The 25,206-nt window shown below is 36.7% G+C and overlaps 1 protein-coding gene across 2 annotated transcripts in view; it reads right to left on the bottom strand.

Annotated features, from left to right (window-relative positions):
* LOC140741729 (fibrillin-2-like) overlaps positions 1–25,206 on the bottom strand; it is a 295,460-nt gene that overhangs the window by 124,690 nt on the left and 145,564 nt on the right. For both annotated transcript variants that reach the window (XM_073072052.1, XM_073072059.1), the window contains 10 exons: positions 23,110–23,262; positions 20,958–21,176; positions 19,172–19,318; positions 17,765–17,884; positions 13,772–13,897; positions 13,236–13,358; positions 9,495–9,617; positions 6,693–6,845; positions 4,516–4,569; positions 1,008–1,133 (listed from right to left, as the gene is read on the bottom strand). In XM_073072052.1, coding sequence (XP_072928153.1) covers positions 1,008–1,133; positions 4,516–4,569; positions 6,693–6,845; positions 9,495–9,617; positions 13,236–13,358; positions 13,772–13,897; positions 17,765–17,884; positions 19,172–19,318; positions 20,958–21,176; positions 23,110–23,262 — 1,344 coding nt within the window. The remainder of the gene's footprint in view (positions 1–1,007; positions 1,134–4,515; positions 4,570–6,692; positions 6,846–9,494; positions 9,618–13,235; positions 13,359–13,771; positions 13,898–17,764; positions 17,885–19,171; positions 19,319–20,957; positions 21,177–23,109; positions 23,263–25,206) is intronic.

The following is a 25,206-nucleotide window of genomic DNA, read 5'->3' as shown; positions in this document are numbered from 1 at the left end:
CGAGTCAACTGGGGTGATATACTGTATCCAGTGCTCCCGATGTGGCCATTTATACATTGGGGAGACCCGCCACAGACTGGGAGACCGTTTCGCTGAACACTAGCGCTCAGTCCTCCAGCAGTGGCGGGATCTCCCTGTGGCCACACACTTCAATTCCACAGACCACTCCCACTCCAATATGTCTGTCCATGGCTTCCTCTACCGTCAAGATGAGGCCACACGCAGGTCAATGGAGCAATACCTTATCTCCCGCCTAGGCAGCCTCCTACCTGCCGGCATGAACATCCAACTCACAGACCTCCGTTGATACCCCTGCCCCCCCTTACCCCCATCCCTATCTATTATTTTAGTTTGGTTCTCTTTCTCTCTCTTTTTCCCCCCTCACTATATTCTTCCCCCAGCCCTACCTTTCTTTCTCTTTTATTTCCCATAATTCTCCACCTTCCCCCTAGCCCATTTCCCTCCAGCCTATCACTTCCTAGCTCTCTACTTTATCCTTCCCCCCCATTTCTTATCCCCCCTCGACCATCCCATGTTACTTCACTCCTGATGAAGGGTTTTGGCCCAAAACGTTGTCACTACCTCCTCCCATAGATGCTGTCTGGCCTGCTGAGTTCTGCCAGCATTTTGTGTTTTTATCAACTTTTTCCACACTATTTCAATTGGTCTAGCCATCACAGGCAGCCAGCATTCAGGGACAAGGTGGCTTTGAGAGTGTTGTGGGGAAACAAGCTCAGAATAAAGACTGAAGTGCAGTCACAGAAGTTGCCTGGTCAAATTTACTGTATGTTTGCAGGCTTAGTTCTGGTTCATTTTCACCTTCACTTGTTTAAAAAATATTAACAGGGTGAAGGAAAGAAGAATATTCTGACGAAAGATTTTCTGTAAATGCCATTTGTTAGATTTGGTTCTCAAATATTGCTTTGACTGGCTAGTGTGAAGCGAAGCAGAAAGAATAGGGGAAATAAAAGAAATCTTTGATTACAAGTATCTACTGTCATACTTACCCACGCAATTCTTTCCACTTATGTCTGATTCATATCCAATGTTACATATACAGCGATAGCTGGCCCGAAGATTTTCACATATTCCATTGGGGCAGATATCAGGGTCCAGAGCACATTCATTAATGTCTGTCCATTAAAAAAAATAACACACAAATAAATACTTCTTACTGAGATCACAGTTTTTTTTTTAATAAATTGTGTTTAGTGAATGGTAATTTTTCTGTATTTTCTCACATGGGTGTGGAATAACAACCCAAATAACGTATTTGTAAACATGAACCACGGAGATAGTTTAAAATCTCTAGTAGGTTATGCAATTAGAGAATCACAGGTCCAAGAACTTTAATTTTTTGTTCATTAATTATCCATTAATAATCATGTAAATTATTCCACATGGAAATGTCTACAACAATAACTGCACCACTCTGAAAGTAAAAACAAAAATCTGCAGCTGCTGGAAATCTGAAATTACAACAAAAGACACTAGAAGTGTTCCACAGTTCAGGCATCTGTGGAGGGAGAAGAAGAGTCAATATATCAGCTCAAAACCCCTGACCTGTTGAGTCTTTCCAGCATTTTTGGTCTTTTAATGTCTAAGGCAGGTAAGCGTGAAATGTTCAACTTCAGATAACAGCTCAACTAACCGAAGGTCTTATTGACCAATCAATTCTTTACAATTTTACGTAAAGATGAGAATGGACTGGCGAGGGGGCCAATGATACTTAGGAGGAAGTTGCCATGTCCAGAAAATTGTAGGAATAGATAAAGGATTGTTTTATGTCCAAAGTGCTTGCTGTCATATTAAATAAGGCAAAGTTGTTGACAGCAGGAAAACTTCTTGGAAAACTTAGAGCGAGCACAACCTTTTCAAATTAGCTCGTTTGATATCTGTGTCTTGGCGGAGAGCTACGCTTTTGATGGGAGAATGAATATGAATGGCAGGTTGAAGTAGTTGCACTGGCCATGCTTCACGTTCCCTTAATGCTTATAATTTGGCCTTAATGTACTTGTGGCATGTGACAACCAGTGCCATTGAGTTTCCACTGAATTACTGCAAAAAAAATCTTTCTAAAACTCAGTCCTAAAGTTAGATTTGAATCCATTAAAGCTCTTAAAAATAAAATGTAAGTAGTTGATAAATATTGTAGGAACCAAAACTTTCATAACCTTTCACATTGGTAAGCATATTGTATGAATTTAAATTATATTCCAAAATATATGGGTATACAGTCTTTAACTGCAGCTGCTTTGTAGCTTTAAGTATGCAACACAATTATCTCAAAACCTCTGCATCAATATTTTCATTGAGTGTGGCCCTGTAGCTCAGCATGTTCCTGTAGAAGCACAATGCTGAAATGGTAAGTTGAACAAATTGTTGGCCGTCACAGGACCCACATGGTTGGAAGTAGTAAAAAGAAACAGAATTTCCACACTGCCTACAGCCACTGAATTTAATTACTGCACCTGCATTTGGTTTGGGTTTAAATTAGCTAACTCTGCACAACCTGAAGATAGAGCCTCGAGTCTGGATGTTAGTAACAGACCACATGTTTGTATATCCAGAGTCTGTGAGGATCAAATACCTGGGAATTATGGTAATAACATGCAATTGTTAAGATTTACAAACCTATGACAAGAAATATTATTAGTCTCTGTTAACTGCAGTGAGGTTAAATACACCATAAGCCTCTTTGTAAAGGAATGCATCTGCACAAAGTCCTTGGTCACCAGTATGACTGAACAGGATATATGGTGATGCAGTAAATAGGCATTGCTCCCAAGGTCTCTCTCACCTTATCCCCCGCATCTCTAACTGCAAAACCTGATTTTTAATAGTTATATTCCTGTAATAATTCAGAACAATCATAATTGAAGTTATTTAAAAATGTTAACTAATAAAATCGCTTATAAATTCTAAACCAGTGAAATACAGTGGATTCTGATTAATTTGGCTATCGATTATTCGGGGCAGCTTCTTATTTGGAACAACTCTTAAAGAACAAATCAAGAAAATAGCCGGGATTCCCTTCATTTATTTGGGACACTATGCCACTTAGCTGGGATGGAGACTGTTGCTGAAGAGTTTCTAACCAGCATCCGATAAATGTACTTGAATAGCTGGTAGACACTACATCGTGCTTAAAGTGAACCGTTTTTAAACAGTTTTAGTTTTGTGCGCTTGTGTTTGAAAAGCAATGATTTTTGTCACTTAATAGTTGATGAAAAATAAGCAGTAAGACAATTCACTGCAGTGTCGAGCATTTGGCCTCGGAGATGCCAGAAACAGCCGTGAGTGAAAACGAAACAATTTCACAACTTCAATAAGTTAGGAACTATGAAGAATTTGAAGGAATCAACAATCATCTTGAATGTTAAAATGAAAATGAAGATTGGGAAGATACAATCATCAAAAGCATTGTATGAAGGCAGATCATTATCTGTACTAGGTGTTTGTGCTGATTTTATTCATTTACAGTCTATCAAAAGTGAATAGCAACATGCAATGGATGAATTTCTTCATTAGTAAATGTTAAGAATCAATACAGAGTTTTCTAGTACTGTACTAGTATTGGTAGAGTTCTAATTTGTTCTGTATTTCATTTAAATATAAAAGTTGTTACTTAGTTAAATAGTAGTTTGTCTTTCTTATAGCTTTTAAACTATCTTCATGAAGGATCATCTAATTGGGTCAAAATATACTTGTCCAATTATGTCCCAATTAATCAGAATCCACTGTAATTGAAAAGTAACTTGCCTTTACCTCCTAATACCCTCTGAAATCAATTCAGTCTGAGATCCTATGGCAGGTTTGATCTGGTGAATGATCTAATATGCAAGGACCACAACACAGCAAACTCAAATCAACCCAAGTACTGAAGTTGTGGAGTTGCATCTGTTTATATGATTAAATACTGATGGTTCCATCTGGAAACCTCAGCATTAGCACAGGGACAAGGATTACTACTACAATGAAATATTAGGGAAAGGGATTATTTCTTACATTGACTAAAAACTAAGCAATATTTCTTTGTGTTGAGCAAGAAAACACAAGGTTATCAAATTCAGGAACAATAAATAAATTTATACTTTTCAATAACTGTAAAGATAGATAGATAGATAGATACTTTATTCATCCCCATGGGGAAATTCAACATTTTTTCCAGTGTCCCATTCACTTATTGTAGCAAAACTAATTACATACAATACTTAACTCAGTATAAATATGATATGCATCTAAAACCACCCTCTCAAAAAACATTAATAAATAGCTTTTAAAAAGTTCTTAAATAGTTTACTAAAATACATTGAATGGTAACTTAAGCTCAGTCCTAACCCCGGCACTTTAAGGTACTGACAAATTTGTTCAATGAATCAAGGCTTCCCAATTCAGCAAAGCCATTAAAATTTTAACCAAGCAGCCAATTACTTTGAAAGCAGGAACAACAACTACAAAGATGGAGATTAAAAAGAGCACAGACTGATTCTGCTTTAAGACATGAATGTTTACCTCTTCCATCTGCTGTGATACCAATTCCACTGCTACACAGGGCCTGAAATTCAGCTGTAAAAAACAGAATAAATAATCCTGAACTTGAACAGCAGAGTTACAAAATATCATCAACGAACCTACTGGATATTGACATTTCAGACAAAAGAATTTTTCAAAAACAGCCACACACAATAATAGTAAAACACAAACAAATATATATGTATAAACAATTATGAACATCAAACCATTGTTTATTATTTCTCTCTGGTCAACTAACGTGTTGGACAAAGGATTACTTAGCTCAATTATACTTGAAGGCTCTTTATTACTACACACCAATAATCTTAAAAGAACTTCCATAACTTAGTACACTTCAGCAATTCTCATATTCAAACCTGGATACTGCCCGATCTACAGAAATTTGCCAGGTTCACTCTGAGGGTGACTGGTTTTTTCTGAGAGGTGGGCTCAGGGTCCTCTCCTTGGTGAGTGATTTCTGTCCATATCTCTGATGTGCGTTCTTTCATACATTTCTCCCAATCTTTCAGAATGTTCTCTGGGGTCTTTTAAGATCATCCATCCAAGGATCATGCATACAAGATATATATGCCTCATTTTTTTTTTCTTTTGTAGCCTCTTGATTCAAAGGAATTGCAACTACAAAGATTTAGGTGACCCTTGGCCTCCTGTAGTTGATTGAACCAGCAATCTGGTTTTATATAGTTAATAGACTGGCATTCAAAAAATACTTGACTTCTTCACCCAGCGCTCTTTATGGAAGTTCATTTGTTGGTCAGATAGCCACACTGTTATTCAGTTTGTATCTTAAATATGGAATAAATAGCTATTACATAGCATGGATCCCCAGATTCAGTACTTAACCAGTACACAGGTCCAGATAGCATATGAGAATTAAGGACAGTGTTAAACTGTGGATAAATATTAAATATATTTATACTAATAAAATGTAGAAATAAAACATTAATGATAGCTTTATATAAATATGAAAATGCCTAAGAAAACTTTTGATATTACTACAAATATCCAGTTAGTGTTCTCCAAATTGTACAGAATATTTCTACATGGTTAAGAAATTTACTGGCAATAAATGAAGCATGTATATCTTGTGTGCATGATCCGTGGATGGATGATCATAAAGCGCCTCAGAGAACATTCTGAAAGATTGGGAGAAATGTATGAAAGAAAGGACATCAGGGACATAAACAGAAATAACTCCTTCCACCTTCAATCTAACATGAGCATTATTTTCTTACGTGGACCCAGGGTATACACCAACACTGCAATAGTGATTATAGTTTTCTGTCACTATAATATTGTGTTCGAACACCATACAGAACTTTACTGGCTGCATGGAGCCTTTTGGCCACTTGTCATTGTGAAAGGCACTCTAAATAGGCATGTTCTCAGTAACTTGTAGTGGGCAGTTTGGCTGGCTAATCATCTTCAATGCAGTGATAAACCAGATGTGGCATTCCCCCTCCTGTCCAGGTGGGGGTGCGTGGCATTTTTAATAGATCGGTATTAACTACAGTTACTGACCAGCTCGGAAAAGGTGCACTATTGCTGTAGAATATAGGCATTTATGGAAAATCCCCTGAACAAGTTTAATTAAAAGTAAACTACGATATATTTATAGACAGCCCTTCAGGTGAACATGAAACAAGTCCAGAAGCATTGGTAAATAATCTGCAAAAAATTCAGGAGCCAGTCAATGGAATAACATTATAATCCACACATCAGTGTTATATTATCACCTTTGGTTCATCTGACAGAGAAATTTAAAAAGCCAATTATTAATATAACTGAACATATTTTAATGTCTTTCCATTAAGGCATTATTTTCTCATTTCTAAATTGCTTCAAGAATTGGACCAAATTGAAACCGAATGGATTTACGTATGTATTAATTTGCATAATGTATTTATTATTACTCAATATAATGAGAATGCATCAAATGTAAGCATCTCTACTATTATGGACTGACATCCAAGGCTTCTATGTGTATCGTTAAGTCGGGATTTGGTGTAAGGTTTGCAGCACTAGGCATCCTCATGTTTAATACACTGTGATCATTAAAACATCTCTGAGTACATTCACATTGAATTAGGCATGAGTACAATTTTGTCACCATTTAAATTCCCTTTTTTTGGCATCTTGTCAAAATAAAAACATACCAGAGTTTTTCGCTGGGCAGGGCTGACACGGCTCTCCAAATCCGTTATCCAGACTTGCACAGCAGCATTCGGATTTTGTCACTGCTCCAGAGAATGGGCGGACACACAGCCCTTTCTTAATTCCTCCATAGCATGTGCTGCGCATGTGGGTGTCTAAAATGATAAAAGAAAACACACTATAAAGAAGCATTCAGAGACCTTGGATGCTGCTCATTATATCTGGAACATGAGTCAAAAAACTTTCCTTTTGAAGTCAAAACTGTTTATCAAAGCCCTGTTCAATGCACTGGTTGTCAAGACATAACTATGGCGCGGGAGACAAGGATCATCTAAGTCGTGTCAAAAGGACAAACGAGTAGCCTCAAACATTCAGCACTTGTACAAACAATGTATTGGAAACACAAATACTTTGCTGAGCTATAATTCACTGTTCTCTCTCTGAACTGATAGTGAAAACATAGTTGAGTTTGCAGTATTGTTGTAACTCCAGACTTCAAATATTCCACAACTACTGATAACTAAAACAGAACCGACCCGTTTAGTTACTTTTTCATTCTTGTTTGTTCTTGCTTTTTTTTAAAGAACAGATTAATATCATAGTATACTTGAGGAACAGTGGAAAATATCTTCACTGATAGAACTTCATGTAGAGATCACTAGGGAATACTTCACATTTAGTTGTTTTTTTTATATACTGAAAGCAAGCTGTGAGTATTAAGGATGTATTTTTATGGGTTGTGTAAAACATTGCAGATCAAACAGAATGAGTAGAATCATGTCTCTAACCAATTCACAGTAGAGTACAAAATTCTATTGGAGAATGTTAAACCACATATGACAGCTCGGGAAGTCTCCATTGGGAGTCTGACCTTTTGCAGTCATTAGACATCTGGTTCAACTTTTACAGCTCCAAGTGATACACTGGGGAAAATTAAGATATCCTCCAAGTATTACTACAGTCCATGAGTGTTACATTCTCAGCAATTCCTCTCACTTCATGTGCTGTACTTATTTTCTGGCCTATCATCGTCCAGCCCACTGGTTGACATTAATGGACGTCCTCACATGCCACACTACAAAGGGCAGTAACCACTAATATGATTATTATAATGTGGCAACATGGGGAAATAGAGGTGATGAAATATATGCTAGAATATATATTATGCCTATATTTAGTTCAGTAAACACATCCTATGTTTTGCTCCTAAGCTTAAAAAAAAGGCTGGCTAAAATGTGATAAATTGGTAAAATATGACTTTGGTAAAATTTACCTTTTAAAAAATATTCAGCAAAATAACTCCATCCACTACCCATTGTCTTGCCCATAATAACTCCATCCACTATCCTGTTTGTTTCCAAATGGAAGCTTTAGATTCATTGCCATTTAGACTTAGGGAAAATAGGTCAGAACCTTGAAGAGACATCTCCACAGCAGGTGGAGTAGTTGGATACAAATCTGCATTGGCATCCAACTTTGTGTTATCCTCTAAAGTACTGAACACCTGCTGATACATGAGCAGATCTCCCTTTAAAAGGCACTCTCAATTATGGTCATTTTGATCATTCAAGCAAGCATAGTGAGGAAGCAAAAGTTTGTTGTTTAATGGGGAGACTTCATAACATCATTCTGTGCATGTTCTACGCGTTTTACTCCTTATTTTACCATGAGTGAAAGAGTAGGTCATAGGCTACAAATTTTACACCAATTTCAAACACTACTTTAAAAAGTATTGGGCACTTTCATTACTTCATAACGTGCATGAATGACATTTGGAAAATGATATGCATGCTTATGGGAAATGCATTCAGAAATGCATAGTCCAATTTCCTCATGGATAGGACTTTCAGAGGAAATAAGTGGAAATACATCCAATTTCTAAAGGTAAGAAGTTTTGGATGGTTCCATTCCAAAGATACTTCTGAATCGATGTGCATTATTAAAATCCAGTGCATTTGATAATACTTGCCTGGTTTGATATTGAAGCATTACAAAAATAATAGTTTCCTAGAATCTGATGACAAGGTTCTTGTTAATTTCTTAAATGTTTAATTACACAAATTAATTTGCAATTAAACTACAAACTTTAGCTTATAAAATCATACAAATTACTGTATACCTTTTGGAGCTATTTAGCTTGGTAATCAAGTTTGATAAGATTAAATAACAGTACACTAACAATTTAATGATATTTAACTGCTAGATTTCATTATTGATGTAGAATGCAAGTTAAATGGTCAGTTTTAAGGTTTATGCTTTGGTAAATAATACTATCATAAGTAATTCACGAACAAGAGAAAATCTGCAGATGCCGGAAATCCAAGCAACATACACACAAATGCTGTAGGAACTCATCTGGAGAGGGACTTGATGAAGAGTCTTGGCCCAAAACTTCAACTATACTCGTTTGCATAGATGCTGCCTGGCCTGCTGAGCTCCTGCAGCATTTTGAGTGTGTGGATAAGTAATTCATAATTCTTTTTGTTGAATTAATTATGACAGTTTACAAATAAGCTGAATGTTCAGTTCATCAGAAGCTTCAATTATCCATACACAAGACTGGTTGAGCTTTTTAATTCAATTATTTTACTTCAGTGCTTTCTTCCGCGGATGTGTAAGTTTGATGGCATTCAATAGTCTAAGCCTAAATGCAAAATATTTCACATTTCCAAAGCAATTTGAATTCTCAGAATCTCTGAAACATGAAGAACTCTGGTACCCTGTGAAGGAATAAATTGCGAATGACAGCCAGATGTCTTATAACTTCCTTCCTCAGGTCTCTAGAATTATAAAATCTTACTTACCAACGCAAACCCGCCCATCTACACCAACAGCGAGGCCTGGGGGGCACTCACACCTGAAAGAGCCTTCAGTGTTGATGCAACGGCCATTCATACAGATCCCTGGAGTCTGGCATTCATCAGTATCTGAATAGAAAAATAAAACATGTCATCTTATTCTCAATGTCATTATTTCAGTCTATATAACAATTACAAAATGACAGCACCTGTTCTACTACTAAGATAAAAAAATCCTTCTTTAATAACATTATGTTTTCTTCGTTCTTAGTTAAAAGTACCATTTTTAAATGAAAGTCAGAGTCACTTTGACTTTATACTGACATATATAAAAAAAACAGTGAATGCACAACCTTACAGTCTAGGCATGTAAATTAAAAACACTGCATTACCTTTCTCTTCCTTCCTTTCAGTCTAAAGGTACTGCGTGATAACATGCTATTTTATTCTCAATATAAACCACTCAACTTGTAGTCTCAAAGATTATTTTGAAGTTATTACATTTTAACATTTTGTGATAATTTCAAATTACACAACAGAACATCAATTACATTAGGCCCAGATAAACAAAATATATTGATTCTAATGATGCTATTTCTAAGCAATTCACGCAAAAACTTCAAGTGAACATTTGCAGTGAATGTGAAAACTCAGAGGATGATGTGCAAAGTGCACTACTCTGATATACGCTATACAGGAACAGCAGCCTGCTGTTTAGTTCTCCTCTTAAATAAGAACATAATAGTCTGGGAGATAGGAGTGGAATCAACTTTAAGAATGTGGTTTGTTTCCTGGATATAATCTCTTATCATTTTGAATCTAAGAAAAACATGCAGTCTACTCAATTTCACATACTAACAGGCACTATTTATCGGACGGAGACAATTCAGCCTGTTGAGTTCATGCAGACACCCAGCAGAGCAATCCCTTTCCATCATGGTCTCCTGCAGTTCTGCATCCCATTCTCACTCAGATATTAACATCCCCATTTCTTTTTTCAAAGCACTTACTTACGCTAAAGGCAATATTCAGTGGCCAATTAACCCATCCAATCTCACCTCTGACTAAGGATTAAGTTTACTGATTGTCTATTGCATTTCCTGTAAAGGTAGTGTGGTCTTCATTTCCTAAGGAGTCCAGGTATGTTCTCACCAAGATACTGCATAACTGCAGAAAGATTTATTTCCTTTCATATTCCAGTCCTTTTATAATGAAGACTAATAAAAATATACTGATTTAGGACATACTTCGGGATTTATTAAGCACTTAAGTATGTAATTGCATTGTCAAGCCCAGTTAAATGTTTCACAGCAAGTTATGCCTTTTTAAAAGGTATGCTTTCCATTAATTACTCCCAAACCACCATTCCAACTTGAAATTTAATTTCTAACAGTGTGCAGTTTCATTCTTTCAGCTTTTAACTGGGCTATTTCAATAACGTCTTTCACTCAATCTTTCCTTCCGACTTATTTTTTTGCATGTTGTTCTTAATTGGATATCAAACTTACTACTGTAACCTGTATTTCCTGGTTCAGACTGTGCACTGCTCATCAAATGATTCCTTTTTGCCATATCAAACAGATAATATTTTCCTATCTAGTTCAAAAATACCTCTGCTGCCCTTCTCGCACTTGTAACAATTTGCAGGCAAAAACGCAGAAATTAAGCAGATCAGGGCAAGTCTACTGAAAGACAGATGTCATTATCTTCATGGTAATGGTAAATTCTGGCCTATTATATTACAAATTATTCACTGTAACACATTACCATTATATCAGATAGCTCTTGAAATCAGCCAGATTGAAAATAATAATTAGTGTTTAAAAATAAATAATTTTAATTAGTTATTGCAAAAGTTATAGTTCAATAAGGACTTTTTTTGCATTTACGCAAGTAGTAGCTTGCATTGCTCTGTTTTTTATTGATTTATTTTACGAAAACTTTAAGAGGGTAAAGCGCTGAGATGCTGCACGCAGAAAATTTGTTGCAGCACCAAATACACTCAATGGCCACTTAAGCAGGTACACCTGCAGTGACAACTTTATCAGGCACACTTGTACACCTGCACATTAATGCAAATATCTAATCAGCCAATCATATGGCAGCAACTTAATGCATAAAAGCATGCAGACATGGTCGAGAGGTTCAGTTGTTCAGAACAAAGATCACAGTGTGGAAGAAATGTGATCTTAGTGATTTTGACTGTCGAATGATTGTTGGTGCCAGACAGGGTGATTTGAGTATCTCAGAAACTGCTGATCTCCTGGGAATTTCATGCACAATAGTTTCTAGAGTTTACAGAGAATGGAGCAAAAAAAAAAAGAAATTAAGTGAGTGGCAGATCTGTGGGTGAAAATGCCTTGTTGATGAGAGATGTCAGAGGAGAATGGTCAGACTGGTTCAAGCTGACATGAAGGCACCAGTAACTCAAACAAGCATGTGTTAAACCAGTGGTGTGTAGAAGAGCATCTCTAAACATACAACACATCGAACCTTGAAGTGGATGGGCTACAGCAGCAGAAGACATACCAGGTTCCACTCCTGTACCTGAGAAACTAGCCACTGAATTACATAAATTACATAAACTCTTGGTCATACAATTATTGAATAGTTATTCAGGCAAATAATAATATTGAAAATTCCCTGAGTATGTTTGATCTATGTATGGCTAATTGGCTTGTGTAAAATACTTCTTAATTTAAAGAAGTATGAGAAAAAATAGGGAAATAATGAGAAGGGAAGTGAGACTGATGAACCCGTTCTGCTGGGAGCTGGTATGGACTTAATTAGCAATAAGGCATCCTTTTGTCATCATCAGTATGCAAATAAAGTGCAAATGCATTAGCAAAGGAAAATATTTATTTCTGAAAATTTATTCATTTTTCTTTAAGTTCCAATGACATAATGCATTCATTGCCATGGAATAATTTATCATCTACATATCATGTACAATCCATGTAAGGAATAATTTGCTTTCAATTGGTGGCAATGTTGTCTCTTTCATGGATACAAAGCTTATTGCTGGACAATGAACCAAATGAGAGAGAGCACAGCTCATGAATGGTCCAATTTTAACACTCACCAAAAAAAGATTACAAGCTTGAATTGAGACTGCTTCCTTTTCTCTCATTCCCAATTCCCCGCTAAAACATCTGCATGTGCACCCTTTGGCTCTACTGGGAGCTAAAAATCGCAAATCCACAAAATAGGAAGGTGCAATATAGAAACAAGCCCCTCTGCCCATTGAGCTCATGCTGACCATTAAGCACCCATTTTACCCTCCTTTCATTCCATTCAGTCTCCCCTAGATTCCATCACATAAGTGCACACAAGCACAATTTGCAGTGGCCAATTAACGCATCCTGGGGTTGGGATGAACCCTCAGTGATCACAAAGCAATCTACAAACTCTGAACAGATAACACCAGAAAGTCAGCTTTGAACCCACGTCACTGAAGCTACAAGGCATTAACTAGACTAAATGCAGCACCATCCAAATATCTGAGCATTAATCAGCCTTGAAATCTCAGGTTAGCTTCCCTTCTATCAACTCTCTATAGCCATTGAGAGAATGAAGGTGTTCTGAACTTACACTTTCCACCATAGGCACGACCATATGGGAATGCACTATAAGCTGTGAAAGTGTATGTTTTGCATTTCAGCTGACTTTCTTTGCTGCTTTAGTTCCCTTTGTGACCACTTAATTGAAATTCAATAAATCATAAATAGATACTCTAGTTGCACATACCAACACAATATCGCCCATTGGGAGCCAGCACAAAGCCAGGTTTACAAATGCACTTGAAGCTTCCATCTTCATTGATGCACATGCCATTCAGACACATGTTAGTGGTGGCACATTCATCATGATCTAAAACACATGGAAAGTAATCATTGGTTTTCATTTAATTATACAATGGTGATTATTTTGTTTAATATTTCTTCCTAAGTGGCTGAAAAAAAAATTGTATCTGGCCCCCTCCCCTCTATTAGCCAAGTCTGGTACATCTCATGCAGACACACTCATTTGAATGGGGTCACTGACCTGGATGGAAAAGGTTTGGTTATTTTTCTTATATTAATTTAAAAAATAGTTTTAAATTTTAATAAATTTAAATAAATTTAAATAAAAGTAAAAAATTTTAATTTCACAAAGTGCATACATAATTTTTAAGATTTCAGTTCATAAAAATAGTACTTTTCACAAATTATAAATGGTGCACTTGATGGTAAAGGAAGTATGCATGTCCATTAATATTCAATTCAACTGAAATAATTTCTTACCAATGCAATTCTTTCCATCTGGAGTTAGTTCAAAGCCAGCATTACAAATACATTGAAAGCTTCCATCTGTGTTCACACAACGGCCATTTTTACAAAGAAGTCCATTGTGAATACACTCATCAATATCTGAAAAAACAGACAATATAGAACAAGACAAAGTTGTAACAGTATGAAATGCACAAAGATCACTCAAATGCATGTTTCAATGACTGCAAATATACCTAACAAAATTCTGAGTTGAATGATCTAAAGCTTATTTACTTTAGAAAATACCTTCATGATTTATTTTTGTAACACAGTAACTGCATATTACCCAAGAGCTTTAACAGAAAGGAACAGTGAAGACAATAACTAACTCTATTATGCACTGTACAATCTGATGAAGATTCTGCCCTTAACAGGGCCCATCTGATGTACTGCTTCTGGAAATGGGAAAGAAGTGGAAGTTGATTCTGACATAATTCTGTGATGTAGAGATCTGCCTCCTTACACCAAAGGTTTATTTAGGTTCCTATTGTATTCTGCCTCAAAGACGTAAAGAAATTTAAGCCTACTTTACTCCATTATAAGCTCAGCAATGTCTTCAGAGTGTTAGACAGACCCAAATATTTTGAAGACTTGCGAACAATTTTATGTGCCACTGAGTTTGGCCACTCAGTAACATGGACTCCATTCCCAGGACAAGCCTGTTGTACTTAAATGAGAGGGAGCTGTGTCTCAGCTAAGTATATTCCTTAATCACATTAATTTAGCAAAGGTTGAGTTACTTTCCTTTTTGTGTCCCTTTCTTCCATTACATGCAGTCACACTGGTGAGAAGACCTTTGGGAATATTAGTCCTAATTTTTGTTAGCCCTAAAGAGGAAAAGCCTTCTTCTTTTTCTTACTATTTTTTGGTTCTCTATGCACAGGAGAAATCAGACATAATGCAATTCTAATATTTATCAAACTTCATTATTATTCAAAAATGTTATATGGTGAAACTTACGGGGAAGAATGCCTAATTAAAACACTGATCTCTTTATGTTCAGGAATAGATTGAACTGTTTGCTTTTATTTTGCTTAGTAAAACATTCTTCCAGAATCTAGTCCATCCAGAGACAATAAAGTACAGAATTGGAAGGATGAATGCTTTCAGATTTTTATTATTCTCTCTCTCGGTTCTAGTCTCTTAATCTTCACTTTGTTCATTTTTCTTTGTTATCCATTCTTTTGCCTTTTCATTTCCTAGTTTTACTTTATGAAGCACAAATAAGCATTCTTACATTCAGTTCTATTTTTCAACTGCTGCTTTCTCAAGCCATTTCTTAACTATGCTCATTGAGTTTCGATATAAGCTGATAATGAAGCAACAAAAGGAAATCTAAAATAAAATTCTTGGTATCTAACGGTATTGAAGACATGTCGAATAAACCCTTTCTATTACTCTTACTTTGCTTACATTGGCACAGTGCGCGTCAATATACGTAGTAGAAAACCATACTGAGCCTTTCCAAGCTCCTTTTCTATAATTGTTGGGAAATGCTGCGGTTTGGATGTAGTTCTGATCTAAAATGAGTAAGTCAAACAACCAAACCATGTAGCCAAACAAGACAATGTCCATCCAGAAATATTGTGTAACCTGCAGAAGGTCAAAACGACCCTTACATTCATCCAATTTTTAAAATACTTTAAAATATGCGTGTTTTCTAAAATTATAAGCAGGATTTCAATCATACGTCCTCCCTAACAGTTGGGTATTTTAGCAGCAGGCATTAATGTGCATAATTTCAGCAATTTATACATTCTGTTTGATAAAGCAGTTTTTGTTTCGTTTTGTTTCTGTTCAGATTGTTAAAATGCCCTGAATGCTTCTAAAGGTAACAGCATACAATTAACCAATGCAAAAATCAGAAAATTGTTACTTTCTTCTGACTTTGATAGTTCTTGGATAAATTAAGCCATATCCTGAAATTCTACAACCTGCAATGGTAACACCAACAAAACTAATGAAAGAAACTTTAAAAGGAGAAGCGACACTTGAGAAAATAAATAAATAGCTTCCAGTTAAGTGCCCTTCACATCTTTCACAAACTCCAACTCACAAAAGGAGCATTTGCTGCTTTTGGAAATCTTTAGAATTTATTAGGGGTGTATTTTGTCAGAAGGTCAGGAAGTTCGTGTTAACTTCAAGACTTTTCAGAGTGAAGGTGAACTAGAAGGCGGTGTTCTTCCAGACAGTATAGATCATCAGTTTGAAAGGAGCTTTTGAAGAAAATATCTGAGTTAATTTAATATTGTGTATGGTAAACTGTAAAGCTAGGATGCTGGTGCAACAAAAAGTAAAAAGATATATATGGATCAAGTACTAATTAAGTTGGATGATTTTTCCTGATAGTATCTGGGTTTTTTTGACACTATCCAGTGCACTCATCCAGGCAAGTGAAGGCGATGTATCTTGCAGATGATGAAATCTCGGTGGTAATGAAGACATCATACTTACCATAGAATACCCAGCCTTGCAACTACTCTTTGAGGGATAATATTTATCACTAGTCCAATTAAATTTATGATTAATGGTTACTCACATTGACAACCAGCATCCTTTCAGGAGAGGTAACTGGACTAGTTTTTGTTGGAGATAATCCTTGCTTGGCACTTTTGTGGTTCAAGTGCTACCTCGACCAAATTATTTCTTTCTTTCTCAGTTCTGATGAAGAGGCATTGATTAATAAACAATTAATAATTTCCCTTTCCATAGTATATGAGCTGGCCTAATTATATTTTCCAGTATTTCCATTTTCTGTTGATATATTATGTAGGCTTAATTTTTCTTATCCTTCTCCCAAGTCCAGCCTGCCAGGCAGGTACCACTACTTTAATAATTCATTTCACAGACGAAGAGGCTTAAATTACCTCTATCAAATACCATTAGTCATTTTCACTGATCCTATCAGAAATATCCCTTTGTTCTACACATCCTTACCCCACTACAGAAAAACATATTTTATTTCTTAATCAGTCTGATGAAACACAGCAGATTCACAATGTTGATTGAAAAATTTTAAAAAAACTGCTTCCACTGGAAATCTGAAACAGAAACGAAAATATTCAGTGGGTCAGGCTGAATCTGTAGGTAGGGAAACAGAGTTAATGTTTCAGGTCAAAAACCCTTTGTCAGAACGGAGGAAGTGACAAAATACTTCTACTATCTTCCTTCCAATCCTGATGAATGGTCTTCAACAGGAAATATTAGCTTAGTTTCACAGGCTTTGTGCTCTTCTCAGTAAGCTGCCGGACCCCTGCATGCCTCCTCAGCATTTTTAGTTTTTGAAGCATGTCTTCCAAAAATGTACTTATGGAAATCGCCACCAAATCGATGCTGGAGATGTTCAGCCACAATGCTATGCAAAGCTTGTGCTATGTTGGTTCCAGACTACACTATAACTCTATTATTGTGATACTTCCTGTCACACCAAATGTTTCATCGTGCTAACTGGAAAAACAAAAGAGGCAGATGAAATGTGAAATGAAAACAGAAAGTGCTGGAAATAGCAAACCAGGAAATGTTTTTGGAGAAAGAAACAGAACTAATATTTCCGGTTGACCATATTTCATCTGTATCTTTCTCCACAAATACTGCTTGATGAGTATTTCAATATTTTCTGCTTTTCATTTCATTTTGCTATTAATCAGCCTTTTTCTGTGATCTACTCCATTAAAGTCTTTTCTGAATTCTCTACACTAATATCATGCTCAAGAACCTGGCAAATGTGCGACTCTTTCCCTCAAGTGACTGCAGGCTCCTCAACCCTGTGGATTCACCACCTGCAGGAACAGAATTCCATACAACCTTCATTCTTCCTGATGTGGAATGAGAATGTTTAGATTGGGAGTACATACTCACCAATTTTGTGAATATCCAAAACAGAAACATGCCTTCTCAGAAATACTGCGCATTTTCAAGAATGACTATTTTCTCTGAGATTTAGAGCTTTTATATTATGTCACTTACCAATGCAGGATTGTTTGGTTGGGGTACTCTGGAAACCAGTGTGGCATTTACAATGGTAGGAGCCTGGGGTGTTTATACAATCACCATTTGTGCAGGGACTTGAAGTACACTCATCAAAATCTAAGGAGACCAATAATTGAAACAAGAGTGAAAACTCAAGATGAAAGCCTCATGGCTCAATCATTTGTAAAAAAAAAATAACTCATCTAAAAACATTTTATATCATTATTTGCAGGCAAATCTTAACAATAATTATTTCATAATGTTACATCTGTATAATTCCTTAACAGACTCATCCTACAATAATTCCCATCCTGAACAATTTGAGTTCTAGTAACATTATTTTTCTTTTCAGTCGAACATTGCTCTTCACAAAGCTCAGTTTAATAATATACATAATTTTAAATGTCTTCTTCAATGAAGACCAATCATAACTCTGTGAATTCTTACTAATCACATTTCACACTTATAAAAATCCATTGGAAAACGGAAAGCATAGAGAAATCTACAATTCAATCTCACGGGGACCTTAGCTCTGACGTGAAATAAGACAAAGTGCTTCTTCATAGTGAACTTCGACTCAACACCGACCGGGCCCTGGACTCATTAGCAGTTTCTGTTTGACGAGTTTGTACCTGATGATCCTCCCACAGGAAGCTTGTGTCTTTCACTTCAGAATGCACAATGGAGTTACTGGGGCTCAAGAAGCTCCACAAGCACTAGTTCATTTCTTGTTGTAAACGCCTATCTTTTGTCAAAACTGCAGTTATAATTTAGGCCTCCTAGATAGTGCATGTCAGCCTATTACCTCATTTAAAAACCAAATTCTGCCTGGGGCTTTAAAATTGGCAATAAACCCCTTGTTTATGTATTCATTGTACTTGAGCTCTCCATCGCCAGAAAGTTGACTTTACCAATATGATGGCACTTATAACACGGGCAAGATTCAGATGATGTGAAACTATTCTTATCAGTATGGTGGCTTGAATTTATATCAAAATAACATGCAGAGTCTTATTTACTTTGTATATTTTATATCTTAATAGAATATTGATACTAGTAATTTCATATAAATATTTATACTTTAATATGATATTTACAGATCTGTATCACTCGATTTACTACAGACTTTCATGCTGATGGTCCCTGGTTAAATAACAAATTAGCAGAGTACTGAGAACTGCTAAGGAAGAAGAATTGATGATATAGGTTTAAGGATGAAGAGAGGTAATTTTTCCATTCCTGTGTTACTAATTAGAAGTAACTGATGGCAAACTAGCCTAGCTGGAAAGCTACAGTCTATCCAAAATTAAAGCCTGCACCATCTTCTACCGATAAGCAATAGCGACGGCACTTAAAGAGAACACTTTAAAGCGTTACCATTTTGTAAACCTTGTTGATTCTTACCAACACATTCTCCAGCTAAATTTTGCTTAAATCCCATATTGCATTCACAGCGGTGACCAGAGGGTGTTGGAATACAGCGTCCATTCTTGCAGAGATTGGGAAAGTGCTTACAGTAGTCGGGTTTTGTTTGATTAATGGTAAACGAACCTAGAACAAATTCCCATTGTAACACATAAATAAAGCAGCTTCTCAAATTAACACAATTTTTAATGCTGATTGAATTTTGCCTAGCAGTTTTACAATTAGATGAGGAGATATTTCACATCTTGTTTGAGTTTAAGGAAAGCTTTATCTATCTCAAAAATAAATGGAGCAAAGAGAGTTCCACAATGATAATTGTGTAAGATCTAATGGAAGGAAAGATCATGATAAAGTGACTTTTTTATTCCACATTTTCTCATGGGAGCACTCATTTAACAGGGTTTTGTACTCCAGACATTGCAGCCTAATTGTCATCAAACTGTTAGTGGGTATTTATATTTGAAACCATTAAATATGCATATTTAAATACAAATTTTATTCATGCATTCAGTGTTGGACATATTCTGTCATTTCCCAGCATTCAAACATGCATCTTTCAATTTGTATTTGAAACAATAAATCATGAGACTGCAACTTTTATGTTATATTATTTGAACCTAGATACAGCCAGCAGAAATGCCAATCTAGAAATCCCTTTGTACCCTAGAGGGTATGCTAGAATGGCATGGGGTTGATGGTTCAACAAATACTTACGTTGTTCTGCTGCTGCCTCCAAGTTCTGTTCCGTTTCATATTATCACACGAGGATCAGCTGTTTACCAGCAGCACTTTGGTGCAGACTTTTGGAATGGCTGGACGTTGAAAAGGTGAAAATAGGGGTTGGGACAGGATCAGCCTAAGGCTAATTGTAGTGATAATGGCCATAACATTGAAAAGATCTCTTGGGCACTGAGTGATTTGAAATCACGGTGGCTGGCATAATCTGGCATGCAACTGCGTTTATTTGGGAGTGGAGTTGGGAGATCAGGATAGAGATGTATGAGACAGAATAGAAAATGCAGTGCCAAAGGTGGATGGGAGAAGTTACAAAAGGTGTACATGCTTGTGAAATAGTGTAATATGACCAGGAATCATTTTGTCTGAGTTCAGGAAAAGGTTTGTCATCCAGTTTCTAAGTATGTATTCTCCAAACTTTAGGTATGCATTCTTCCAGGCTTAGATACATTTTAAGTCACACACAAAAATTATCGGTGGAACTCAGCAGATGAGGCAGTGTCTATGGAAGGAAATGAACAGTTGACATTTTGAGATAAGGCCCTTCATCAGGACTCACTGCAAAGCCCCAGTCTTGATGCAGGGCCTTGCCCTGAAACATTGACTACTTATTTCCCTCCACAGATGCTGCCTGGCCTGATGAGTTGCTCCAGTACTCTTTGTGTGTTGCTCCATGCCAACATCTGCAGTCTTTCTTCTGTCTCAGTTTTTTTTTAGTGATGTAAAGGTTTGTAAAGTAGTAGCAATCATGGTAGCAATTTAAAATAATAAATTTAGAGCATCATAGTAAAGCACACAGTAAATTAAAAGTTATCCAGCCCCACATATTGTCATTCAGTCACTCAACAAATGGAAGTGAAAATGCTGCATACCTTGGCCAACATAGCGATATTAAACTGTATAAAATTGACAGAATGTTTCTTAACAAACTACAGTACTGCAAAAGAACATTTTATTCCCCCTTTTATGTTTTCAATTTGTTTAAAGGGAGTTGTTAAAAACAGAAAGGCATGGAATGATGATATCCTACCGATATCTGGAAATCTTTGTCGCCCATTGAGGGTATTGTCACGTCCATTTGTGTTGCCATTAACAACGTGAGGTCGAGTTACAGGAACAACAGGTGGGTATCTTTCTCCACGAAAGTCAATTCTAGGAAAGCCCCCATTGTCGATTCTAAAATTTGGATCATAGTGTGGAATGCCCTGTACAACAGGAACACCTTCAATGCAGAGTCTACGATATTCATCTGTGTTAAAAGAAAATGTGGTTAACTCTACATTTGTTAATCACATCATCATTTTCACACTTGGCATAGATTTAAAGCCTGAGATGAGATGTAAGCCGAGGCCCAATTTGCATCTCAGGTAAATGTATATTATCCTGTTGTGCTATTTTAGGAATTCATTGTCATGCCCTGGCCAATAATTCTATTTCTTCCTCAACACAACTAAAATAGATTATTTAATTATTAACACAATGCTGAAAAAAAAGAAATCTGCAGATTCTGTAAATCTAAAATAAAAGAAAAATAATGCTGGAAAAACTCAACAGCTAAGGACAAAATAAATTCTTTCATAGTAAAAGGAAGGAGTGAGGGAGTGAAAGTGCAGGAAATTGACTAAGCACAGTTAAGCATCCATTAAACCAGATTGACAAGAAATTCTTAGCTCGGCAAGGAAATCAGTTCCTACTTTTAACCCACATACAAAATGCTGGAGGAACTAGGCAGGCCTGATGAAGGGTCTCAGCCTGAAACATCGAATGTTTACTCTTTTCCATAGAAGCTGCCTGGCCTGCTGAGTTCCTCCAGCATTTTGTGTGTGTTGCTTGAATTTCCAGCACCTGCAGATTTTCTCATGTCTGTTGTCCTTCCTTTAAAGTGTATACTTGCATTGTAAATCTGGGAAAGAGAACTACAAGCTTTATTTTCGACTAAAACATAAGAAAATAAAAAAACTAGAGTAGGCCATCTCATCTTCCAAGCCTGCCTATTTAATATGATTGTATTTTCAATAAAATCACCCTTCTAAATTTCAAAGAATACATATCTAATCCCTCTAGCTGCTTGTGATAACAAGGTGAATCTTGAATAAATCTTTTGCTGTTGCTTCCTCAATTGCTCAGATTCCTTATAAATTAAATATTCAGCATTGTTAAAAATAGCTGAAAGTAATTAAAGGTATGAATATTCCTATATTATAAAGCAAGGTGATTGAGCTCACAATTTCATAATACTGCCATTCTTCACTGCATGCAATCAATTAATACTCTCCCGCTGACCAATGCATTAGCTTCTATTAAAAAAACACATTTATGAAATGACATTTGTGAGTATTTTGTGGCAGCCGAAATGAAATGTTCCATTTCACTGTTAAGTTAAAGTCTGTCCTGAGCCTTATAGGCTCATAATGCCAGTGCTTATGCCGGTTTCCATGGCGTAAGCTGTTACAGATGTTAAAAAGACCCTGCATGCCTCCAAACAAGATCTTACAGGTAGCTTCTGCCTAGACGAGGAATCAGTCTTCTAAATGAAGAGAGCAGAACACCAAAAAAAAAATCAGCTTTGAACAAGCAGCCAAATGACCCCATCGTGTATTGTTGCCACCAATACATAAATAGGAATCCTACCCTCAACATCCTTTTTATTCATAGGGATATGCTTCTAGAGACAGATGACAGTCTCATTCTAAAGACAGTTAACATTTTGCTCTGTAGAAAGTCAACTTAGTCACAGCTACTGAGGTTCGGGCAGGATTTCCTCCTCATTTTGACACCTCAGCGAAGCTTATGTGTTATAAACTGGCACCGTGACATGCAGGTGTGTAAGATAGTCTGTATTTTTCAAACCTAGCATTTCAGGCCACTGACCAAGAAACTTACTCTCGCTGTTTTCAACAAGCTTTCTCATGATTGGAAAGCTCTTGTGGCTGATTCCAAATCATCCCAGTTCTCAGGAGAGGTGAGCTCTGAGATGTACCCCAAAAGCATGCACCGCTGGGATAGTAGATGGTAGTGCCGACAAGGAGATTGTGCTCTGATATGTGGTGACTATTGAGGAGTATCAGCTGGTACACAATCCTCTCGCAGAGTCCCATGGTGTGTGGGGTATGGTTCTTAATGAATACTTGCACCCAGCAAATTTGCAGGCTTAACTTTGGAATTACCGTATTTCTTCTTACCTGAACCTGTAATTGGGCACATCTCTGGAACAGAGCCAAGGGCCCAGCAGCGTCCAGACTCACAGCAGCACTGCATCTTAGTGTAACGTCCAGTTAATTCCTGAGCACAGCCGCCATTAATCAGTCGGGAAAAGCAGGTCCCAGCTCGCTGATCTGTGAACAAAACGAGATTCTTGACTGAATTTACATTATTACAACTTTCTCGCTGCATGTACAGTATCTTGAAAAAGTATTCAGCCCCCAAAACTATTTTCACATTGTCTCATTTTCTAAATTTAAAATCCATTGAAGTATGATTTTTGAGCTAATTTACAAAACGTTGTGCATGTCAAATCAAATGGAAAATTCCAAAACCTGTCAACAATTTACTAACAATTAAAAATCAAAATTGTGAGGCAGAAAAATTATTCATCCCTTTTGTAATTACTATGCTAACTTTCCTTAGGTGCAATACTGTATATTTCTCACCAATCTGCTGATATTGAAAACTGGAGGATCACCTGAATAAATTCTCTCTTTCTCTGTAAACTCTAACAGTATGATAGATTTTCAACAGACTAAACCAAAATGAATACAAGAGAGCTTTCAAGACATGTCAGGGAAATGATAATAGAGAAGCACAATTCTAGGGAAGGGTACAATAACATTCCAAAGGGACTAAATGTACTTTGGAGTTCAGTGCTGCCCATCATGAAAAAGTGGAAAGCAATATGAAACCCCAGCCACACTGCCTAGGTCAGGCCACCATCTAAACTTAGTCACCAGAGAAGAATGGCACTTGTAGGAGACACTACTGTGATGCCAACCGTCACTCAGTGAGCTGCAGAAGTCAGTGACTGTATCTGGAGATTGAGTTCATGGCTCTACAAACTCTAAGGCCTTGCACAAAAAGGGTATTTTCAGAAGAGTGGCAAGGAAGAAGCCCTGCCTAAAAAATATTGTTGCCTGTAAGGACTTTGCAAAGTGTCACTTAAAAGATACTGTAAAGTGGAAAAAGATCTGTGGTTGGATGAGAGTAAAATGGAACTTTATGACCTTGACACTAAGTGGTATGTGTAGCGTATGTATATCTAATATTGCACATCAGCCAGGTAAACCATTTCTTCTGTAAAGTATGGTGGATGTAGCATCATGCTATGGGGATGCTTTTCAGCAGTAGGGACTAGAACTCTGGTAAGGATTGACAGGAAGATGAACGCTGCTAAATACAGAGAGATCCTGGATAAAAACCTCCTAGTGTCTGCCAGAAAGCTTGAACTGGGGAGGAAGTTTGTTTTTCAGCAGGACAGTGACACAAAGCACACAGCCAGAGCCACCATGGAGCTGCTACACATGAAGAAAACTGATGTCCTTGAGTGGCCCACTCAGAGTCTTGACCTTAACCCGATTGAACATCTCTGGCAAAACCTCAAGATTGTTGTCCACCGCTGCAACCCAACTAACCTGGCAATTTTGCGAGGAGGAATGGGCAAATCTTGCTCAATCATGTTGAGTAAAACTAATAGAAACTACTGGCTGTAATGGCTGCAAAAGGGGCTTCAATAAGTACTAAGCTAAGGGGGAGTGCTGACGTGTCAGTTTTGGAATTTTCAGTTATTCATGTTTTACAATTTTCCATTTTTTGGGCTTTATCATGAAAAAAGGAGCCTGTGATTCACAAATAAAAATTCTCAGTTAAATTGATCAAAATCCCTAGTTGTAATACTCATTTATGTAAACAAAGGGCTGGGGGGAGGGGTGAATACTTTTACAAGGTACTGTATAAAATCAAGAATATTTCAAACACCATTCAAGAACATTTTTTTCTAGTTTTTTCCTGTTACTCTCCACCTGTCTTGAATACATTGAACTCCTTATATGTGTAGCCTCATTGTATTTGAAATTCTCCATAGCCTCATCCAAATAGGCATTCTTAAGACGTGAGCCTTTACAGTGTGAATTGCCAGACTTTTCAAGTATGTTGATCACATTGCCAAGCCTGATTCTGTTTTCAACTGTTCTTCACACTCACTTTGTGTAAGGATTGATTAAAAATAAACAGCATAAGTAACATTGTCTCTACCTGTCTCCAGTCTGGTGTCTTTAAATCCATTGTGC

The sequence above is a fragment of the Hemitrygon akajei genome, chromosome 2 (genome assembly GCF_048418815.1).
Source record: "Hemitrygon akajei chromosome 2, sHemAka1.3, whole genome shotgun sequence".
Taxonomy (NCBI): Eukaryota; Metazoa; Chordata; class Chondrichthyes; order Myliobatiformes; family Dasyatidae; genus Hemitrygon; species Hemitrygon akajei.
Note: the sequence above shows the minus strand (reverse complement) of the source record. Positions and strands in the feature narration are given on the sequence as shown.